The 21,200-nt window shown below is 36.6% G+C and overlaps 1 protein-coding gene across 11 annotated transcripts in view; it reads right to left on the bottom strand.

Annotated features, from left to right (window-relative positions):
- The window catches only part of CDKL3 (cyclin dependent kinase like 3), a 109,284-nt gene extending 102,117 nt beyond the window's left edge, over positions 1 to 7,167 (bottom strand). For 2 of the 11 annotated variants that reach the window (XR_004232071.1, XM_031953051.1), the window contains exons 1-3: positions 6,357 to 6,558; positions 5,385 to 5,681; positions 1,288 to 1,482 (exon numbers count right to left, since the gene is read on the bottom strand). Coding sequence is in view for 8 of the 11 variants with exons in the window: in XM_031953051.1 (XP_031808911.1) it covers positions 1,288 to 1,482; positions 5,385 to 5,549 (360 nt within the window). In the remaining 3 variants the exon portion in view is untranslated. Of the gene's footprint in view, positions 1 to 1,287; positions 1,483 to 1,585; positions 1,715 to 5,384; positions 5,682 to 6,356; positions 6,560 to 6,605 lie in introns of those variants that run through there. The other 9 variants (XM_031953050.1, XM_031953044.1, XM_031953045.1 and 6 more) reach the window with 8 other exon arrangements.
- Between the last annotated feature and the right edge of the window lie 14,033 nt (positions 7,168 to 21,200).

Raw genomic sequence — 21,200 nt, 5'->3', positions numbered from 1 at the left:
GAAAGAAATTATTGTGCTCCCTCCCCCAAGTCCTCTCTTCTCTAAGCCTAAATACTGAAAGTTCCTTTAACTGATGTCATATGAAATGTCAAGGTCTTTACTCATCTCTTCACCCATCATGATTACTCACCCTCCTCTGGATGCATCTAAAGTTTGGTAATATATTTCCTAAACTGGCACTTAGAACCAAACAAAATATTTCAGATTCAATTTGACAAGGGCAGAATATGGTGGGATTATAGGCTCTCATATTCTGGACACTATAATTCCATAAATGTAACCTGTGACAGTGTTAGTTTGAGTTGATATTACACTACTGATTCATAATGCCTTCTAAATCTATTAACCTCCCACATCTTCATATCAAAATTTGTATCTCTAAAGCTTATCACTCTGCATGGCCCATGATAAAGGCTTTAAAAAATGCTTGTTGACAGTCACACTTCTTCCATTTTGTACTTTGATTCAAAAAATTAGTTCTACAAGTGGAGGATTTTGAATTAGCTCACTTTTTAAAACTTGGTTTCATTTTTGAAGGTTTTGAGGAACTAATTGAAACATAGTAATTTGTATTACAAACCCTAAAATTATTGAATTGAGGTTGAAATATACTTTCATATTATCAGATACTATTTAGAGCTTTCTGAATCCCAATTCTATCAATTGACATGTTAACCAAATCTCTAAAATATCTGGAGATATTTTAAGTATCCTATCTATACCTTCACCCAAATCACTGATAGAATTAACATAGGTCTAGAAGGTTTAATTATCCCCTGTAGACATTTCCCTCTCTGATGACATTTCTTTATTCACTTGTCTTTTGATTCCATAATTTGATCACTTACAATTCCATCTAACTTAACTATATCTACTTTTCATCTTTCTATTTTGTCCACTAGGATAGCTAGTCAAATGCTTTGCTAAAATTCAGGCATTCTGACCCATCAAGTCTGATTCATCTGTCAAAAAATGAAAATGTTATTTTGTTCTGACCTGTTCTTCTTGAAACCATGAAAGCTCACAGTTTCCACTTCCTTTTCTTAATTCTTAATTGTTTCAGTATTTTTTCTTGGTTAAATATTCTAGATCCCCAATTATGGCCCCTTGATTATAGCCTTCCGCTTATCTGTATATGGTTTCCAATAGTACTTCCACAGTCATTTAATCTTATTATGATCATTATGGAAGTAAACATTAGCAACCTAATAACAAATTAACTTTTAAATAGCATGAGGGTATAGATAGTAAGCCCAAAATTATATCAGTTTACCATGAAGCACTTACATTATTGTTGTGAAGATATTCTATGGCCCGAAGGATTTGGAAAAGATATTTTCTTAGTCGTTTACTTTCAAGTCCATGACAGCAATGCTGTAACTCATCTAAAACTGTGTGATCAATAAATTCAAATACCAAATGAATTTTCTTTTTTTGTCTGAATACTTCAATTAGATTGACCAGATTTTCATGGCGAAACTGCTATTAACAAAAGAAAAAAAAGGTTTTCAGAAATCATCCTAAACACTCTAACTTGTATACAATTCCTACATAATATTGAATTGAGATTAAATTATCACTTTACCTCTAGTATTTCAAATTGAGTCATAAATTAAGGGAATTTTGGTCCATTGAAGGATCTTCTTTAAGTAAAGGCAATGTCTCCTTGTCAATATGACCCTTCATTTTTTCATATCTGCTTATTCCAGGATAACTATAGGCAGAAGTAAGCTGATATTGATATTTGGCAAAGTGCTAAAGAATTATCAATGTGAACTTTTAAATTCCACTTGGAGGCCAATCCAACATCTTTACTAAATGGTAGTAAATAAGAGCTTTTATTTCAACAGAGCTTAAAATTTTTAATTGATTTCAGTGATATAGTAGATGTTATAAAGACAATTTTACTGCTTGATGTCTATATGTCAAAGAACTACCAGTTATTGTAACCTCACTTAGATGCTGAACACTAAAAAAGAATGTAAGAAGTAGGGGGTGGTCATCCAAATTATCAAAATGCAAGAGAATCTTTAAAATACTTAAAAACTTCTCATATGAAACTTTTCCTTTAGATGTGTGCCTATAATTTAAACTTATCTACAGCAATTTAATAGGAATTTGTGAAGCTATCTGTGGGTAGTATAGTGCCATATATATGTCCACATTGCTCAGTTAAATGTACAAAATATTTCCCATGATAAGAACCATCTTGATTTTGCACCAAAATTTCTTAAAATAATTATATCTTTCACTGTTACAAGTTTTTCAAGGTGCCAAAAATGTTATTTCTCAAATCTTTTACTGTTTAAAAAACAAAAATAAGGATAATCCATTCAATACTCAGTCATCTGAGATAAGTATATTTCAACTCAATTCATATATTCAAGGACACTCTTATAGAGGTAAAAACTGCTGAGCTATTCATCAATTTCCAAAAAAAACCAAAACCAAAAACAAAAACCACCTACATTGTAGCAAACATTCTATCATTTCCAGCATTAAAGTACAGAAAGTCTTTTTTTTTTTTTTACTGGCTTTTCACGTACAACAAATACTATCTTTTGACTATAAATCCTAAGTTTATATATGTTAAATTACCAATTCTCTAAAAAAGAAAAAATTTAGGTGGTAATATTCTTTCCCAATTTTACCAAAACTGTAGTTTTGAAAACTACTGTAGTTGAAACAGTAGTTGAAAAAGGTACATTTTAATGCTATTTATTAAATTATTAAGCAATTTGTGGCAAAATATTTACATTTATTCCAAGGGGCTTTTTAAAGCCTCCTTTTGGTGGATTTTTAAAAACTAAATTATGTAATATTACTCTTTAGTTCTTTTAATTCATAAATTTTAAAAAAAGTTTTAAATTTTTTATCCCAGCTCCCCAAGTAGATAATGTCTGGTAACACAAGGATAGCAGTAAAAAGAATAATTACTTCTGATCTCTGCAACATAAACCACTAAATCAAAAAAAAGAATATAGTTTCTGGTTTGGTTTTTATTGTACCAGGTGGTCCACAAATCTGATTGCTGTTTTATTAAAACCACTCAGACTTTTGGGCCATTCTGTGGAAAAGACAAAGGTAATGAAAATAAAGTATGTTTTGAAAGGGCAAATAGATATACTATAAGTAAATTATCCAGAACAAGTGGTCACATTTTCTTTAAACGTTACAATGAAATCAAAACCATGCCCAACTTCCTTTTTTGATTCTAGTTCTATTATTTTTTTTCCTGCAAATGGTAGAGTTGTGTTCCATAGAAGCATACCCACTAATGATGTTTCACAGAGCTTTTATAGAAATCATATCTCTTGGAAGAAACTAGATTTAGTTCAAATTGTCATCAGCAGTTAAGGCTTTAAATTTAAAGTAAGGATTCTATCTAGTTCAAACGAAAAAGCACTCAAATTCAATGCCGTCAACCCAAAGTCATGCTAGAAGTAAGCAAATCAGAGATAACACATTTGAAGTGTCTCAAAATAAGTTTTATTTAACAGCCATGATGACATTTATACACAATTTTACAAATGCCTTAACAATACACATTATCACAAATATCTTGTGAAAAATGATCATTTTTTCCAAAGCAATTTAACAGAAAAAATAACCAGCTCCACTACCCCAAAGAAAAACTAGAGACAAAGGTATTTTCTATGGGAAAAGTTCTATTTCTACCGAAATATAACAGTAATAAGGCACATATTATGATTACAAAAGTGGTCTTAAAAATATACAAAGAACATGATTTTTTCATTGTAAGAATCTAGAGTTAGATGACTTATTAAAGAAATCTTAGGTTAAAAATTTTAAGTGATTTGCTCAAGGTCATACAGTTAATTTTATTGATAATATTTGAACCTAGATCTTTTTGACAGCCTTTTGTATTCTCTACAAAATGATATCAGCATGATCTCCCTTTCAAGGAAAAGGCAGACCATCTCAGTATCTTTGCCAAGAAAAACCTCAAATGGGGTCATTAAGAGTTGGACAGACTGAAAAACAACTGAGTAACAATGTAAATCCAGAAGAGGTAAAAAATATTTTTGTATTAAAGAAAAAGCTGCTTCCCTAAAAAAGTGGTAATCAACTATCAATGTTTTGTATATAGTTCAAATTAAAACAAATATCTAGATAATTGTATTCTTAAGTGTTGCTTCATCTTTCCACTTCATATCCTACTAAATGAAATACATGGGTAGTTTAATTATTATGTATAGTTAAGGTTCATAATCAGGTTCTCACCTGATTTTTACAATTATACTCATCTAATTTTTTCCTCCAGATTCCATCTACTTTTACCACTGAAAAGATCATTTCTATGCAAATGTACATTTCTTCCAACCTCAAAACTGGATAAGGAAATTTCATTTTCCCTTTCAAAGTAGCTGTCCTTAGACTAAGCTGTGCTTAGACAGCAGTGATACCACAATTCCCCTAGTCACTTAGGCTAGAAACTTTGGAACAATGGACTTGGGGTCAAAAGATTTGGATTAAAGTCCCAGTTCTGTCATTACCTCCTTGTATGACTTTGGTGAAAGCCACTTAGTTTGTTTCCTCTTCTCTAAAATGGGGGTAAGTGGCACTTGTACTACCTAAAGAATGTAAAGCACTTTTTAAAAACTTTTAAGAATGGCATACTATTATTTTAGGCAGTGAGCAAGTCTGGTTTAAATTCCACGACTATTACTTTATATGTTTTTGTTCCTACTCAAAAGAACCTTAGCATGAAATTTCAACGTCTTCCACAATCTGGCCTCAATCTAACTCTCCAACTATATCTTCTATGACTTACCTACAGAAAATCATGTACTCTCTACACATTTCCTTTCCTTCCCACCTTCTCTCATATGGTTACCATGGTCAGAAATACCATGGTCAGAAACTTATCTGAAACTTACTCAATCTGTCATATGAAACTCAAATTCCAACTGAACCTTTCTCAAACCACAGGCTTCCTATAATAATAACCCCTTCCTATAATGCTTATTGTACAACTTACTTGGCATTTATACTCTATTAATCTTAACTATTTAAGTATGTTTTCCTTTAACTGCAAATTCCTGGAGAATAAAGATTGAATCTTCCTTCACTATTATTGTAAGACAGAATTGTACACTTTCAATTGCTTAATCTGAATGATTCTTTCATAAAGTAGGGCTTTAAAATCTTGAATTTTTGTGCATGCATTTTAAGTTTTATTTGCTAAAATTTCAAAATACTTTCTGTAACTTCTCTACTGAACTTTTTCCATGAATCATGAAGAGCAAACAAAATTAATGACACAGAGCACATAATTTATCAAAATATCCTAATATGGAAATGACTTATTTTCTAGTCATTTCTCTTGACTTACAATAGCAATTAAGGCAAAAGAAGCAAACCTTTAGAAACTTTATTTCTCTCATTGCAATTTTGTTGACAGATTTTTCCGGTTTTTCATAAAATATCTTAATGGCTACTATCTGCCCAGTATCCTTATGTTTACACTTCATGACCGTTCCATAACTTCCCTCTCCCACTTTTCCAAGGGTTTCATACATCTCCATTTTCAAGACTGGTTTCTAGTTCTTCATTAAAAAAAAAAAAAAAAAAAAAAAAAAGATAAATGTTTATATTTGCACTTGCTCCAGGCTGGAAATCTATCTCTAGAACAAATTTATTTGCACCGGAAGTTCTTCCTAAAAGAAAACAAAGGATTTTGAATATTTCGGAATCCGTGAACTTAGTCCCAATATAAGATGAGTAAAGGAAAATGCAAGTTTTCTTCTTCCCCCTTCTTTCTTTTGGGGCACAGGCACTCCTCATAACCTTATGGTTCTATTCCCATTACACATATAATTCCTAACTATATTTACAGAGTTTCAACCACTACCATCAAACTCTGGCTTCTCCCACAACTTCAGAAATAATCCCCTAATACCTGGGGACCCCATCCCCCATCACTTCGAACCTCCCTGCCCAATCTAGAAGGTGGGCCAGGTCTCAGTTTCTTCACCCAGGCCTAGGGCAGTCTAAATCCTCCAGACGCCCCTCACATCCCCCCTCCAAGTCTCACTACCTGACCCATCCCCAGGGCGGGCGGTTCCTCCAAGATGAGGTCCTCAGAGACTCCGCACCCCCCATCACTCCCCCACCTTGGGTAAGAACCTCTTCCCACAAGTTTCCAAAGGCCTCCGTCCCCTCCCGAATCAGAGTCCCAAATCTCCACCCCCGCGCCCAGCCAGAGTCATCTCCCATTACCTAGGCTCCCACATTGCCTCAATCCTCCATCCCCCTCCTCAAACCCGCGGCTCCCCGGCCCCGGCCGGGCGCGGCCCGGCGGCAGCACCCCCTCCGCTCCCCCCGCCGTTGACCTGGTCAGGGCCTCCACCGCCTCAGCCCATCCTGCGGCCCCGCGGGCCCGGCTCCGAGCAGTCGCAGCCGCAGCCGCAGCCCCAGCCCCAGCCCCAGCCCCAGCCCCAGCCCCAACCCGGCCCCAGGGTTGTGGCCTCGCCGATCCGGCCTCGCCCTGCCGGCCCGCCCCACCACCCGCTACCATGGCAACCCCGGCAGGGCGGGGATAGGACGCGACGCGCGCAGGACCGGAAGCTTCTTGAGCTCACCTGGTTCGGAACGGCAAGCCGAGAGGGACAGAAGAGGAAAGAAGGTGGGCCGCGGCCTGGTCTGGCCCTGGCCCTGGGGACGGCAGTAGCAGTAGCCGGGGGGAAAGCGCAATAGACTGAGGAAATGCTGCTTTTTCGCCCGGGGTCGTTGGAGCCAGAATGGAGCTTCTAGGGCTCGGTGCCTGGATAATGTCGACAGAAATGTGAGGATTCGGGCCTGAGAATCCGAAACGAAAAACCTGGAGGCGGCGGCAGGAGAGCTGGGGAGGAGCGCGGCGGGGCCAGGGCAGCTAGGCTCGCGACGCTCCTGACTCCCGCGCTCCCCGTTCAGGCGCTTAGCATCCTGTCCCCGGCTGTTGTCGCAGTCTCCTCAATCACCAGAAAGTTATTTTCTCTCCCGCCCTCCTCCTGCCTCCTTTCCCCTCCCCTCATTGCAAAAGAAGGAAAAGCAGCCCCCTCTCTCAGAGGTGCGTAGCGTGGACACGGCCTCCGGAAGCCTGCCTGGTCATTGCTCAGCAAGCCTTTATTAAGCACCTCGCAGCCCATTAGAATTTGTTAGACATACATGTAATTAGCGCTGAGAATAGAACGAAAGGGTGGAGGTGTGGGGGAGGGAGAACTACCCAAAACCAAAACGTGGTCTCTGCCTTCCAGGAGCTCACATCCGAATGGGGGAAACAACACGCCAATACCTAGTGATAGGAGGAAAGAAATGACTCCTGCAGAAGGTGGAATTTGAGCTGAGACTTGAGGGAAGCCAGGGAAATGGAGTCCGAAATCCCCAGGAATGGGGGACAGCCAATACAAAGAAGAGGAAGTTTGTAGATCTAGAGTTAACAGCAATCAGGCCAATGTAGAATGTGGTGGAGGGAAGGAAAAGTGTGAGAAGACAGGAAAAGGTAGGAAGAAGCTAAGTTATGAAGAGTTTCAAATGCTAAAGAGGAATTTATGTGGAGAAATTGGAGATAAGAAGCCACCGGAGTTCACTGAGCAGGACAGTGATAGTGATCAGATTTGTGCTTTAGGAAAATCAACTTGGGCATCAGTTTAAGATTATATTGATGTACAGAGGCTTCAAGTAATTAAAAGCCTAGAGGAGTAATCCAAAATTAATGAGGACCTGAACTAGACTTGTGGCTGGCTGTATGAGAGCAAGAGAAGGAGATATATAGGACAGGTGTTTTAAAAACAAGATTTGGTATGAAATGTTTGGGTGATTGAGGAGTCTAGAATGATTCCAAAGTTGTGATCATAGGTGATGGGATAATAGCATCCTCAAACAAAAATTTGGGAGGGGATTAATTAAAGTAATGGATTTTATTTTGAATATATTAAATTTGAGATATCTATCGTTCAAATTGCCCACGAAATAGCTGGAGGTGAGTGGCTAGTTCAAGAGACCTTGGGCAGGATATCTAGATTTGGAAATCATCTGCATAGAGAAAATAATTAAAGTCATGGGAACTGATGAATCACCAAGTGAAAATCTATAGAGCAAAAAGAAGGTTCAGATTGGACTTTTGGGAAACACCCACATTAGTAGGTATGAAAAATCAGTAAAGGAGACTGAGGAGCAGTTAGATGGAACCAAGCAGAGTGGAGAAATTGAAAGAAAAATGGTTATAGAGTCAAGAAGATCTGGGCTCAAATCCTGCCTCTGCCAAAGACAAGTTGTGATCATAGGCAAATTATTTAATCTTGGTCCCCCAGGCAACTCTTAAAATTAATTTACCGGGTACTAGAAATTGCTTAGTCCGGCACTGGAAGTAGTTTCCACTCTGGAATCTCCCCAAGTGGATGAAGTCACAGTTCTAAACCAAAACAAGAGAGAAAAAAAACTTTCTGGATCATTGTTTTAAGTGGCATTTTGATAAGGGTAAATGATTGTTATCTACTGTGTCCTAGGGATGGGAAGTATGGAGTGCATTTGTGAATAAAACGTCCTATTTTTTCTAGAGGAATTATTTTAACTGCACACTTCAAGTTTGTTTTCTATAGCTGCTAGTCAGAGATATGGTTAGAAAGCTTTTAGACAAATGTGGGTTTCCTCTCTATTAGTCACAATCATTTCCATACTGGTAAAAATATTATGAACAACATTAACAAACCCTACAAGAAAAACTAATTGTATGGAGACTATTTATTGCTCAGATTATCAATCGCTGTTGTAGTTGGATGGGCAGCCCTTTGAGTTAGTCCATTACTTACATGTCATAGGGAAACAATGTTAAAAAAAAAAAAAAAAAGATAGGACCAGAACTGAAGATTATGTGTCCTGGATTTATGGCAAAATGACATCTCTTTACAATCCCAAACTATTCTCTGACACAAAATTGCATTTAGAAGCATTTAAAATAATGCAATAGGAAATTACCTCACATCTTCGCATTTATCTCTTTCTTTTTATTCATATGCCTACTTTCCCATTTCAGGTCCTCCTAATTGGTTTCTGGAATTCACATCACTATACAAACATTACATTCCGGCCAAACCGGTTTATTTGTTTCTTGTACTTGACATTCCACCTTCTACCTTTATGCCTTTGCAAGAGTTTTTTTTGTTGTTGTTTTTGTTTTTTTAATGATTGGAATGCTACGCCTCCTGACCTCCTCCTCTTGGAATCTTTAATGCTTTTCAAGGCCCTTCCTCATCTCCTCCATTTGTTAGTGTTCTCCACCTCCTCGCTCCCCAAATAATTTGTACTATTTATATATACTTTTTATTAACTGTTTGTTATATATTACAAGTTCATAGTAAACTACTTGAGGGTAAGGACTGGTCTTTTAAAATAATCTTTATATCTTTCCTGCCCAGCACAGATGTCCAAGCAGATAATAAATATTTGAATTGCATCAGATCTAAACTTTCACCTAGTACTATTCATGGTACTCACCAAATTAATTTTAATGTATTCTTTGTGATACTTTCATAAAGTCATACAATTGTGATAGTGTTTAGTGATTTAGTTGTATCTGATTCTTTGTGACTCTATGGAGCAAACCAATGCTGTCCATGGAGTTTTCTTGGCAAGCACACGAGTTATTTGCCATGTACTTCTCCAAAAGCAGAGGTTAAAAAACTTGCTCGGGGCCACACAACTAACAAGTATCTAAGGTTGAATTTGAACTCAGGTCTTCCTGATTCCAGGACTTTCCAACTACTTTCCAACACTGAGCCATCTGGAGTAACATTTAATCATTTTACAGCTTACATAAAACCCTGAAGACACACCCTTTTCCTGCTTCCTCATGTATGACTCTTATTTCTGGGTGCTTTGCAACTTTACCAGACATAAAATATCAAGAGGGGAGAATACTTGTGTGAAGAATACTAAAAATATACCTTCAAGTCCTACCCAGGAAAAAAAAAGAAAGAAAGAAAAAAGTTTTGGACTGAAAATCTCTTTCTTTACTGGGCTCTAATAAAATAAACTGAGTCCAACTTTATTTACAAAGCTTCTTTCAAAAAGATATGTATTCTACATTCCAAATAAAAAAGATAATCTCACTCATACTTTTTTAAAATAACTACCTCTTTTTAAAAAATAAATTTAATTATTAAAATTTTCTACCACCTTTCCTTACAGCCTCCATTTGTCTCCCTCTAACTGAAAATGAAAGAAAAACAAAACCCGTTACAAATACAGTCAGGTAAAACAAATTTCTGCATTGGGCATGTCCAAATGTTCAAAGTGGTCATTCTGCATTATCTCATCATTAGTCCTCTGAAAAACAGCTGTTCATTACAGTGATCAAAATATTCTTTCAAAGATGTGTGTTGTTACCATATTGTCATTGGTCTCAGGTTCTGTTCACTTTGTTTTCTGTCAGTTCATACAAATCTTTCAGGTTTCTCTAAAACCAGCCCCTTCATCATTTCTTATAATACAATATTATTTCTTCACATTTACATCCTATAATTTGTTTAGCCCAACTTGTTTGTTCCCAGCTTATGGGAACTCCTTCAGATTCCTATTCTTTGAAACCTCAAAAAAACTTTATGTTGGTAGAATTTGTTTTGCTTAGGAATCTTCCTTCCTTTAATCTGCCCTTTCTTCAAAACTCCCTTTTCTTTCTTTCCTTTTTCAATTTCCCTGTTGAGTGAAGTATATTTTTGTGCTCAATTCTGTGTGTATGTATTCTTCCCTCCTTTGATGGTGCAGATGAAAATAAAACATGTCTATTTGCTCACACTTAAATGAGATTATCCCTAACTTTCCTTCCTCCTCTCCTCCCCTTACTTTTAATTCTTACAGTCTTAAGAAAGGTTTTGTCTAATTAGATGCCATGATCCCTGATAAGGTTCAAAGAGAACTCATATTTCTGTACATTTGTAAGTAAATTAACAGATTCTTATTTGGTTCATTGAGTTCATTGTTGTTTGTACAACTTTTTCTCTAAATTCCTATGTTTCAATTTCAAATTTTTCATGCAATTATGTACTTTTCAGCAGTACTTGAAAGTTTTCTATTTTGTTAAAGATCCATTTCCCTCCCAACAGGATTATATTTAGTTTTGCTGGGTAATTTATTCTTGTTGCAAACCCATATAATTTTTCACCTGTTATATAAAGTCTCTGGACCCTTATAGTGATGAATAAATACAATCATCTGACTGTAGCTCCTCATTTTCAGAAGTATTTTTTTTCTGGCTGATGGCAGCATTTTTTCTTTGATGTGGAAGCTCTTTACCATGCTGCTTCTGGGAGTTTTCATTTGTAGATTTCTTTCAGGAAATAGTCAATGGATATTTTCTATGTATACTTTATCCTCTGCTTCTAAGAGATCTAGGCAGTTTTCCTTTAAGTCTTTATGAAATTGCCTATCAGATCTATAGAAGGGGAGGAAAGTTCATGAACAAACAAGAGAAGATTCAATGGATATTTTTATTATATAAAATTATTTTTGCACAAATGAATTTGATAAAATGATAATTAAAGTAGGAAGCTGGGAAAAATCCATCTCTGATAAAGTCCTCATTTCTAAGACATAAAGACATAAAGGCAACTATTTCAAATTTATAATAGAGCCAGTTCACAAATGGTCAAAAGATATGAATAGGCTTTTAATAGTCAAATAAAAAATGCTGCAAATCATAGACACAAGAATTAAAACAACCCTGAAGTACTATTTCATATTTATCAGATTGGTTAAGATGTAGAAAAGGAAACTTGACATATTGGATGAGGGGGCTATAGAAAAACAGGGTTTTTTTTTTGGTAGAGCTGTGAACTCCAACCATTCTGAAAAAATAATTTGGAACTATTGACTCCAAAACTTTTAAATAGTATATATTCTTTGACAAGAAATATTGCTACTATATCTATACTCCAAAGAGATCAAAAAAGTAGGAAAAGAGCCATATGTACAAAAAAAGATTTGTAGCAGTTTTTTTGGAGGGACAATTCAGAAAAGCTAAATTAAAAAAAGCAAAACAAAACAAAATTTCCTGTTCTTTTTAGACGTGGCTTTCAGGTAGTACAGTGATTCTTATTTTTTTTTTTTTCTCTTTCATGTTTTTTGGATCAAGTTGTTTTACATTTTCTCTTTTTGGTCTTTAGACTTTAATATTTCTTGTCATATACTCATTGGCTTCCATTTAGTCCATTCTAAATTTTAGATAGTTTATTGCTTAAGTAAGATATACCTCTTGGAACAAATTGCTCATTCTAATTTTTTCAATACCTCTCATTTCTTTTCCAAATTTTTTCTTCTAGGACTCTCATTAAACACATTTTAAACTTTTTAAAATTTTTGCTTCATCTCTTTTAGGAATTCTAGTTGTATTTGTAGATAGATCATATTTTTTTTTTTGAGTATTTGTAGAAGTTTTGAAGTCATTCTCTTATGGGTTTTTGTCTCATGTCTTTGTTACCATATTAGATTTTTATGTTAGGATTCTTTTTTGTTTGTTCAGTTGTTCAGCTTATTTCCTGCTTCCAGATTTAATGTTGGACAGGCTTCTGTGCTCTTCAGGAAGGAGGATCTGGCTGGTTCTGCTTATAGAAGGTATCAAGCATTGTTTTATTTCAGGATCTCAAAAACAGTTCAAGACTGCTAAATTGAAAGCTTTTAGTTTAGTGCTCTCCAGAGTTGTCTGATCTATGGCAAAGTCTAATCACTGCCCTTCCAGTCTGAGCTCTGGAAGTTCCTCACCTGTGTTTTGTTCGGAATAACAATAGATTGTTGCTGGACTCAGCCCCTATCAGACAGCTGGGAAATACTGCTGGTTCAGTGAGAGAACTGTATGATTCTCTCTGGTCAGGGATTCCTGTCCTGGTTATTCCTCTGCAGATTGAGCTAGATGTTGGAAGTGAAACCCTGCTCTGCTTCTGGAATCTGAGCCACACGATTTTTGCTTGCTTCTGAATTTGTTCTCTGTGCAACACCACCCCGTATACAAGTTGTCTTCTTAGTCTACTCTGGATACCTAGAAATGAGTATTGGGTGGCATAACTGACAGATGGTACCAATTCCTTTTTGGTGTCCTGTTATGGGTTTGGACCTTTTCTTGCTCTAATGCTCAGTCTCAGTCAGGGCACTCAAGTGCTCCAGATTACTACATGGTCTTGGCCAGGGAACCCTGCTCCCTAGTGTCTGCAGTCCTCTCGTTTCTCCCTGCCAGATCAGATCAGAAAAGTTTGTCACTGTGATTTTTTTTTTCTTTGACTTCTCCATCACTATTCAAGATGGTGCATTTTCTATATGTTTTGGAGGTGTTTTGGGGGAAGCTCACTATATTTATTCCCAGTATTCCATCATCTTGACTATACCTCATCTATATTTTGTTTTCCCATCAGCCCCTATCTAATGTAAGAGCTTACACAAGTCTGTAAAAATTTGAATTATTGATTTTAATAATTATCACATAACAATTATATTTAAAATGTATTGAAAGTGATCACACTCATTCTGTCTTGAATACAGTCCCACATAAGTCTGGTCCAAGCTTTAGGTGACAGATCCTTGTGCTGATCTTACATTGCTTCTATTTTGAGAACCTCAGTTTGCCTTGGGATTATGCTGGCTACAGATCTGGCAGCCTTGTTGCCTTTTGGAGATACAGCTTTTCTTGAAGGGAGTGCTATCTATGTCTCCATTCTAAGATTTTTTGTCTCTACTTGTATATAGTAAGGCCTGATTCTATAGATAAATTATAACTCTTTAGATTATAAAGTACCACCTGCTCCTTAAGCCTCCTAGGTTTACCCCTACTACTCTTAGCTAAGAACTTTGCCTCACAATTTATGGGGCAAAAAGGGGAAGGGGAATGAAATCATTCACTAAGAACTCCCTCCTCTCTCTTCTATCTCATCTCATCACCTGGTTAGTTGGCTGGTTGGTTGTTGTCTTGCATACTTGAAGAGAACCAAAATGACATCACTATGTTACAATTGAGTTACACTATGTCTGACTGGCTGATCAGACCAACATGAGCTATGAGTGCTGTGCCACAGATTGAACACAAATAGTGCCTATTTGGTAACTTCTATAATTTTGAACATCTCACATTTTGGGCTAATTCAATTCTGCTTTGCTCATAGAGCACAGTCCCTTCTTTGATTAGGGCACACCTTGCTAGGAACTCTTGTGCCAGTATCACTCATGTTATACAATCAATTCTAAAGTTCTTGAGAGACCTTGAAAGGATCCTTGTATTGATTTTTCTGAAAAAGATCATCTACGTGACAGCCAGGATGGCTTTAGAAGGGACTGAGGAACAGATGATAGGGTGTTTACTGCTTGACAATTCCAGGAGAAATTCTAGGAGCAGAACAGATCTGTATAAATTTGTAGATCTGATCAAGGCCTTTGATATTGTCAGTCATGAGGGCCTATGGAAAATTATATCAAAATTCAATTGCCCAGAGAAGTTCTTCAATTTGATGATGGGTTCTAGACAGGGTTCTAGACAGTGGGCAATGTTTTTGAGTTTTCCCAGTCACCAATGGAATGAAACATGGCTATTATATCACCTATAAATATAATATCACTTCCTCCTTCATTCTTTTTTTCACATAATAATTTCACCTTTCTCCTTGTCTAGATAATTCTTTTGCATATACAAGTGATCCTATCCCATTATTTTCTTCAGGAGATTGCCCTATCATTTTTATTCTCTATTCTTATATACTTGTTGCTTCCTGTCTATACACATGTTCATGTATTCTCCATCCTCAAAAAAACCTCACTTGATCCAATAACTATTATCCTAAACCTCTCCTTCCTTTTGTGTTTTACTCTTTGAGAAAGCTGTCTACAATAAGTGTCTCATTTCCTTTCCTTTCCTAACTCTCTGCCAGTCTGGCTACCAAACTCATCATTCAGCTAAAACTATTCTTTTCAGTGTTATCAATGATACCCTTTAAATGCCAAATCCAATGATTGTCTTTTCCCAGTCTTCATCATTCTTGACCTTTCTGCATCCTTTGACACTGTAAATTACTCTCTCTTTGATACTCTTTTGTTGCTAGGTTGTTAGGATGCTTCTCGATTCTGGTTCTTCTCTTACCTATCTGATCTCTCTTCAGTCTCATTTACTGTATCTTCATATAGGTCATACTAACTAAGGATGTCCAACAGGCTCTGTCCTGGGTCTTCTTTTTCTAAACTTTTTCACTTGATCTCAGCTTCCATGGATTCTCACAATGATTCTCTAATCTACTTATCCAGCCCTAACCTCTCTTCTGACTTACAAACTGCATCAATCAAAACTAAATGTCTTACAGACATTAAACTCAACATGTCCAAAACTGAACTTATATATTTCCCCTTGAACTCCTACCCTTGTCCCAACTTCTTAACTACTGTTTAGGGTACCAACATCCTCTTAGTAATGCAAGTTTGAAATCTAGGTGTCATCCTCTATTCCTCACTCTCTCTCACCAACCTCCCTTCCCCCTAATATCCATTCTGTCTCTAAAACCTGTTGATTTTATCTGTAATATCACTCACAAATATCCCCTTCTGTCTTGATACTGCCATCACTCTGGTACAAATTCGCATCATTTCACAACTGGACTTTTTCAGTAATGGCCTGGTGGTCTCTCCAAAATCTAATCCATTCTCCACTCAGTTGACGACATGCTCTTACTAAAACACAAGTCTTAACAATGTCACTCCCTCCTATCCATTCAAACTCTAGTGGCTCCCTCTCAAGATCAAATATAAACTTCTCTAGTATTGAAAACCCTCATAACCAACTCTCTTCTCCTTTCTTATATCTTAACTAACATATTAGCCCCTCAGAGAACTTTCTGATCCAATGACACTGACTTCGTTGCTTTTGTTCAAACAAAACACTCCATCTCCCAACTCCAACTCCCAACTCTAGCTTTCACTCCTCCTTGGAATGTTCTCCTTCCTCATTTTCACCTCCTGTATTCCCTGATCTTTCTCCAAGATATAGCTAAAATCCCACCTTCTATAGGAAATTTTTCTCAATCCCTTTTAATACATGAAAAGTACCTTTCTTCTGTTATTCATTTCTAACTTATACTGTGTATCATTTGGTTGTACACATTTTTTTTTTTTCCTTTTGTTTCCCCATTAGATTATGAGCTCCTGGAGAGCATGTAAATGTCTTTTGCTTTTCTTTATATTTTCAGTGTTTAACACACTGCCTAGCCCATGGTAGGTGCTTAGTGTTTACTTCCGGTTATTAATCACTAACTACAAAATCAGTCCTATTTCCCCTCCTCCCCCATACATGTTCTTAATGCAATCCTAACTCCTGTGGTTTGCCTCTTCAATTTTTCACTAACTTATTTTAAACCCTTGTCTTCCTGAGGAATTGCATTTGACAACTGAGACCTGGGTTTGAAGCCTAGTTAATTATTTACTACCTTTGTGACCTGGCAGAAATGATCTTCTTGTAGGTCTTAGGATCCTTATTTATAGAATTTAAGGGGTTTGCACTACATGACCTCAAGTTCATTAGAATCATCATGCTCCTCTAACTGGCCATTCCTGACCTCCAAATTCTTATTCCTGGATGACCCTCACAATCCAACTTCTTTAGTCTTGATCAAGGGGTACTCAAAATCACTAGAGTCATAAAAACTAAGCTGATTCTAACAATTTCAAATTCATATATATCAACTCAAGTTCTTCTCTGCTCTTCAAAATTTCTTCTACTCTACCCTCTCAATTTATTATCTTATTCCTAATAGTTACTATCTCAAATATTTCTTTCTCTATTTTCTTTACTGCCTATCAACCCCTCAACTCTCCACACTTAAAGCAGATAACCTAAGCCTATTTCACTGAAATAATTAAGATCATGCAATGTGAATTCTCCCATCTCTCTTCCTCTTCAAAATACAGCTTCTCTATCCTGCCTTTCTGTCAAAAGAAATGTGATTTTATCCTTATGTTTACCTTTAATCTTTCTCTCCCCTTCATATGGAGTAAGAGTGGAGTGTTTCCTCTCCAGAACCATGCTCTAGCAGTGATCTTCTCTCAAGAATCTTTCATCTCTCCCTTGCTATTTCATCTCTCCCTTGCTACTGCCTTAACCCCATCTGCCTAAAAACTTGTTCAAATCTTCTCAAGTATTCCTAAAAAAACAAACTTACTTTAAACTTTATACTATTCCATCTTCTCTCCATTTCTAAACTGTGACAAAACTATGTACTATGTTTACTTCTTTACTGTCCACTTTTCCATCAACTTCTTGGCAATTGGCTTCCATTCTTCTCACTTTACTCAAACTGCCCTCTCAGAAATTACTAACGGCTTCAGAATCAAAAAGTTTAATGGCATTTCTTCAGTCTTTAATCTCTCTGACATTTTTGTAACATTGATGTTGCCCATTTCTCCTTACTAGATTATTAGATTTTAAAAAAACACTTTGCATATCCTAAAGTGCAATATTGATATGAGCTATTTTTATTATTCCCTCAAGTTTTAGAGATACCACACTCACCTGGTTCTCTTTTTACCTCTCTAACCACACTTCTGTCTTCTTCACTAGCTTCTTATTTTCTTTTCAACCCCTTTAACACAGGTGTTCCCCCAAAGCGTTTATATTTGACTCTGTTCATTCTACACATATTCCCTTTGGCAACTTCATTTACTCCAATGGCTTCAATTGTTAACTCTATGTCAGTGATTCAAATATCTGATTTTCTAGTCCTTATTTCTCTTAAGCTCTGGACACAAGTCTTCAATGACCTCTGGGATATCTCTGCTTTGAGATTCTATCAGCATTTCAAGATTAATATATCTAAAACTTCACTATTTCTGTCTGTTGTACCACCATTTATTGGGTCTTCCATATTATAGTCTTATATTCTATAGCCTTAGACTTTATCTTTAATTCTTCTCTCTTCCTTACCTCATATTCCATCAATTACCAGGTAGTACTATCACAAAGTCTATCTCTATATTTTGAATCCCTAATCACTAGTCTTGCACTTTGGTTCCAGATCACCAACTACTTGCTATACATCTCCATCTGGATGTATCTCAAACTTAATATATCTAAAACAGAAATCCCCCCCCACACACACACACACTTTAAAACCCATCCTTTCATAGGATTACAAATTTGATTCCAAGTCCATCTAATTCAAGCTCTTCCTTTTGCAAATATAGAAAATAAGGCACAGAGAGCTTAGTGTCTTATCCAAATGCAGGATTTGCATTCACATCATCTAATTCCAAACACAGCATTCTTTTAATATGAGGCCCCAATTTCCCTTTTTCTACTGATAGCATTACTATTCTTCCAGTCATTCAGGTTCACAGCCTAGAAGTTGTCTACTCATTTCTCTCCTTTAATTTTCATATCCATTCATTCTTGTCATTCATACTTCCCCAACTCTCACACATCCATCCTCTTCCCTTGACTCGTACTGTGTTTCAGATCAAGCTCTCATTATCTTTTGTTTGGATTATTATAACAGCTTTCCTAATTGTATCTCAGCATTTTCAGTCTCTCACTTCAGTCCATTCTCAACATAGCTGCTAAATTCACATTCCTAAAACTCACCTCTGAACTCTACTCAAAAATCTTAAAAGCATTTTTATTGTCTTCAGAATAAAATACAAAATCATCAGTTTGGCATTTGTAATCCTCTGCAATATGGCTTTCACATTTCTAGTTTTTTTTTTTTTTTATCTTATTCCTTACTACCATCGCCAATCCAATCAAACTAATTTGCTAGCTAATGAATTAAATACTCCAATTCTCACCTCCATTTCTTTGCAAAGGCAATTCCTCTATATCTGTGTCTCAGAATCAGAACTTCTTTCAAAGCACAGCTCAGGTGCCATCTCATATGCAAGGCCTTTTCTCATCCTTCTGGTTGAGAGTACCCTTTCCATCTTGAAATTTTGTATTCAGAATCCAGTCAACTACAATTTGTTAAATACTTATTTAACAATGTGCTAGGAACTGTGCTAAACACTGGAATATGAAGGAAGGAAAAATCTTCAATACCCTCCATTCTTAAAGAATTCACAATCTAATGAGGGAAACATGGAAAATAATTGGTATAGACAGGATAAATTGGAGGTAATCTAAGGGAAGACATTAAGATGACTTCTTGCATAAGGTAAGACTAGCAAAGATTTGAAAAAAGTTTTTGAAGCTAATAGATTTGAGGAGGGAAATTCTACTGGCTTGGGGGACAAGCCAGTGAAAATTGGATCCTACCTTTCTTTACAAAGTGGCTTTCAAAATGTCATATTGTCCATTATAAATTAGACAGTGTGTCTCATTTATACTTTGTATCCTTATGGCTTTATATAAGTACTAACTTGATACTTACTTGATACACTTACTTGATACAAGTTTGCTGAATTGTTAAGTGATTTAAACATACACGATGGTTATTACAAAATACATAACATGTATAACTATACATGCTATAACTATATACATGCTATAACATGTATAACTATACAGCTATAAACAAGTACTAAGAGGGTAATTCCCAATTTGCTGAAAGTACTTTTAAAAGGAGTAATGGGATCAGTGACTTGGGCAATGCTTCCCTATAATGTTACCATAACTCTCAATTTATTAGAGGACCACTGAAGGGAGCGGAAAATCCTTAAGATTTTTATTTTTTTCAGTAGAGATCATCTCAGTCTCACTTTTTATACATTCCTCAAAGAATCTAGAGAATATACTCATCACTGAACCTAAATATCTCTACAAAATAGCAATATATTTCTGGGTGTATTGATATCATTTATCACTTACAGGCTCCTGATAGATTGAGAATTCTACTGGGACACATTTGTATCTCACAAGGAACTTATCTTTGCATCTCTCTCAGCATTCAACATGTGCCTTGCACAGAGTACTCATTAATAACCAGTCTTGAACAAATGAAAAACACGAGGCCATCATTCTATCAAATTCCAAAATTCTGTTTTCAAAGCAGAATCAAGGATTTATTATAGAAAAAAACCACAAATTCTGATACAAATCCTCAAATGAAATGGATCTAAGAAAAAACATTGTCTGAAATTCTAATGTAATTTTGAACACACACACACACACCCCTCCCTAGCGTTATCAACTCTAAAATAACCTCAGTGCAGTTCAGAATAGATGTCTGTGCACATATGGATTTTTAAATTTTTTTGTATATGAGAGAGACCATTTGTTGTTGTCCATCAAAAAAACTCTTTCTCTCCACTACCACTCCCTGGGTGAGTAATACTCTCATCAAAGTAACATTTCAACAGCTTGCGAATTGAATTTTAGTTCTGGCCTGCTAGGTGGGGCAGAGAGAGGGGGATTTAAGCCTCGAATTATATTGGCACAATTTAAAAGGTTTTAAACAACCTTTGGACCACGGCAGGTACGCATCTATCTTCTGAAAACTAGTCAACCTAGCTAAAATTGAGGTCTCTATCACCAAACTAGCCATAGAACAGTGAGCTGAATGAATTCTCAAAGACGCTCAAACAAGGCCTGAGAGGTAGCCAAGAGAGGGAGTGCCCACGACGAAGTCTCCAGATCTTGAAGGAAGAAGGCAAAAAGAAATGCAAGTCTTCATTCCCACCAGGCAATGTCTGCTGACTCCTGGCTTCCAGCAAGGGCAACAGTCGTGGTTCCTAGTGAGTGACTAGGAAGATCTGTCCCTAAAGTGAAGCTCCTTCCAACGCCAGGGAAAACTGGCCAAACTCTTCCCAACTTCACGGTTCCAGTCCCGCCCCAGAAACAGTTCTGCCTGCGTCACAGGGCCACGTGGTCTTGTTCCCTCCCCCATCTCATCTGAATTGTTGACAACATCACCGAGTGTCACGTGATTTGACGTCATTGTCCTTCCTCAAGCCTGAAATCGCAGGAGCTGGCTCCATCACCCCCGCCCGCATCTCCGACTCCTCCCCACTTGGACGAGTCTAAGATTGTATCAAGGGGGAACAATCAAAGTATTAGTTGCGATACTCTTTCAGCTACTCACTATGCTTAGGAAATTAAGTGAATTTAAGAAATAATATAAGTATAAATACAACTACAGTAAAGGCTCGATACTTATCTGATGAAAGACGTAGAATTCTTTCAGACTCCTCCCTCTACTCCCCCTATTACAAAATCGACATAGTGGTACAGGCGGAGGGCGGAGGGATCTTTT

This window comes from Sarcophilus harrisii, chromosome 2, assembly GCF_902635505.1.
Source record: "Sarcophilus harrisii chromosome 2, mSarHar1.11, whole genome shotgun sequence".
Taxonomy (NCBI): domain Eukaryota; kingdom Metazoa; phylum Chordata; class Mammalia; order Dasyuromorphia; family Dasyuridae; genus Sarcophilus; species Sarcophilus harrisii.
The sequence above is the reverse complement of the archived record's forward strand: the minus strand, read 5'-3'. Positions and strand labels throughout refer to the sequence as shown.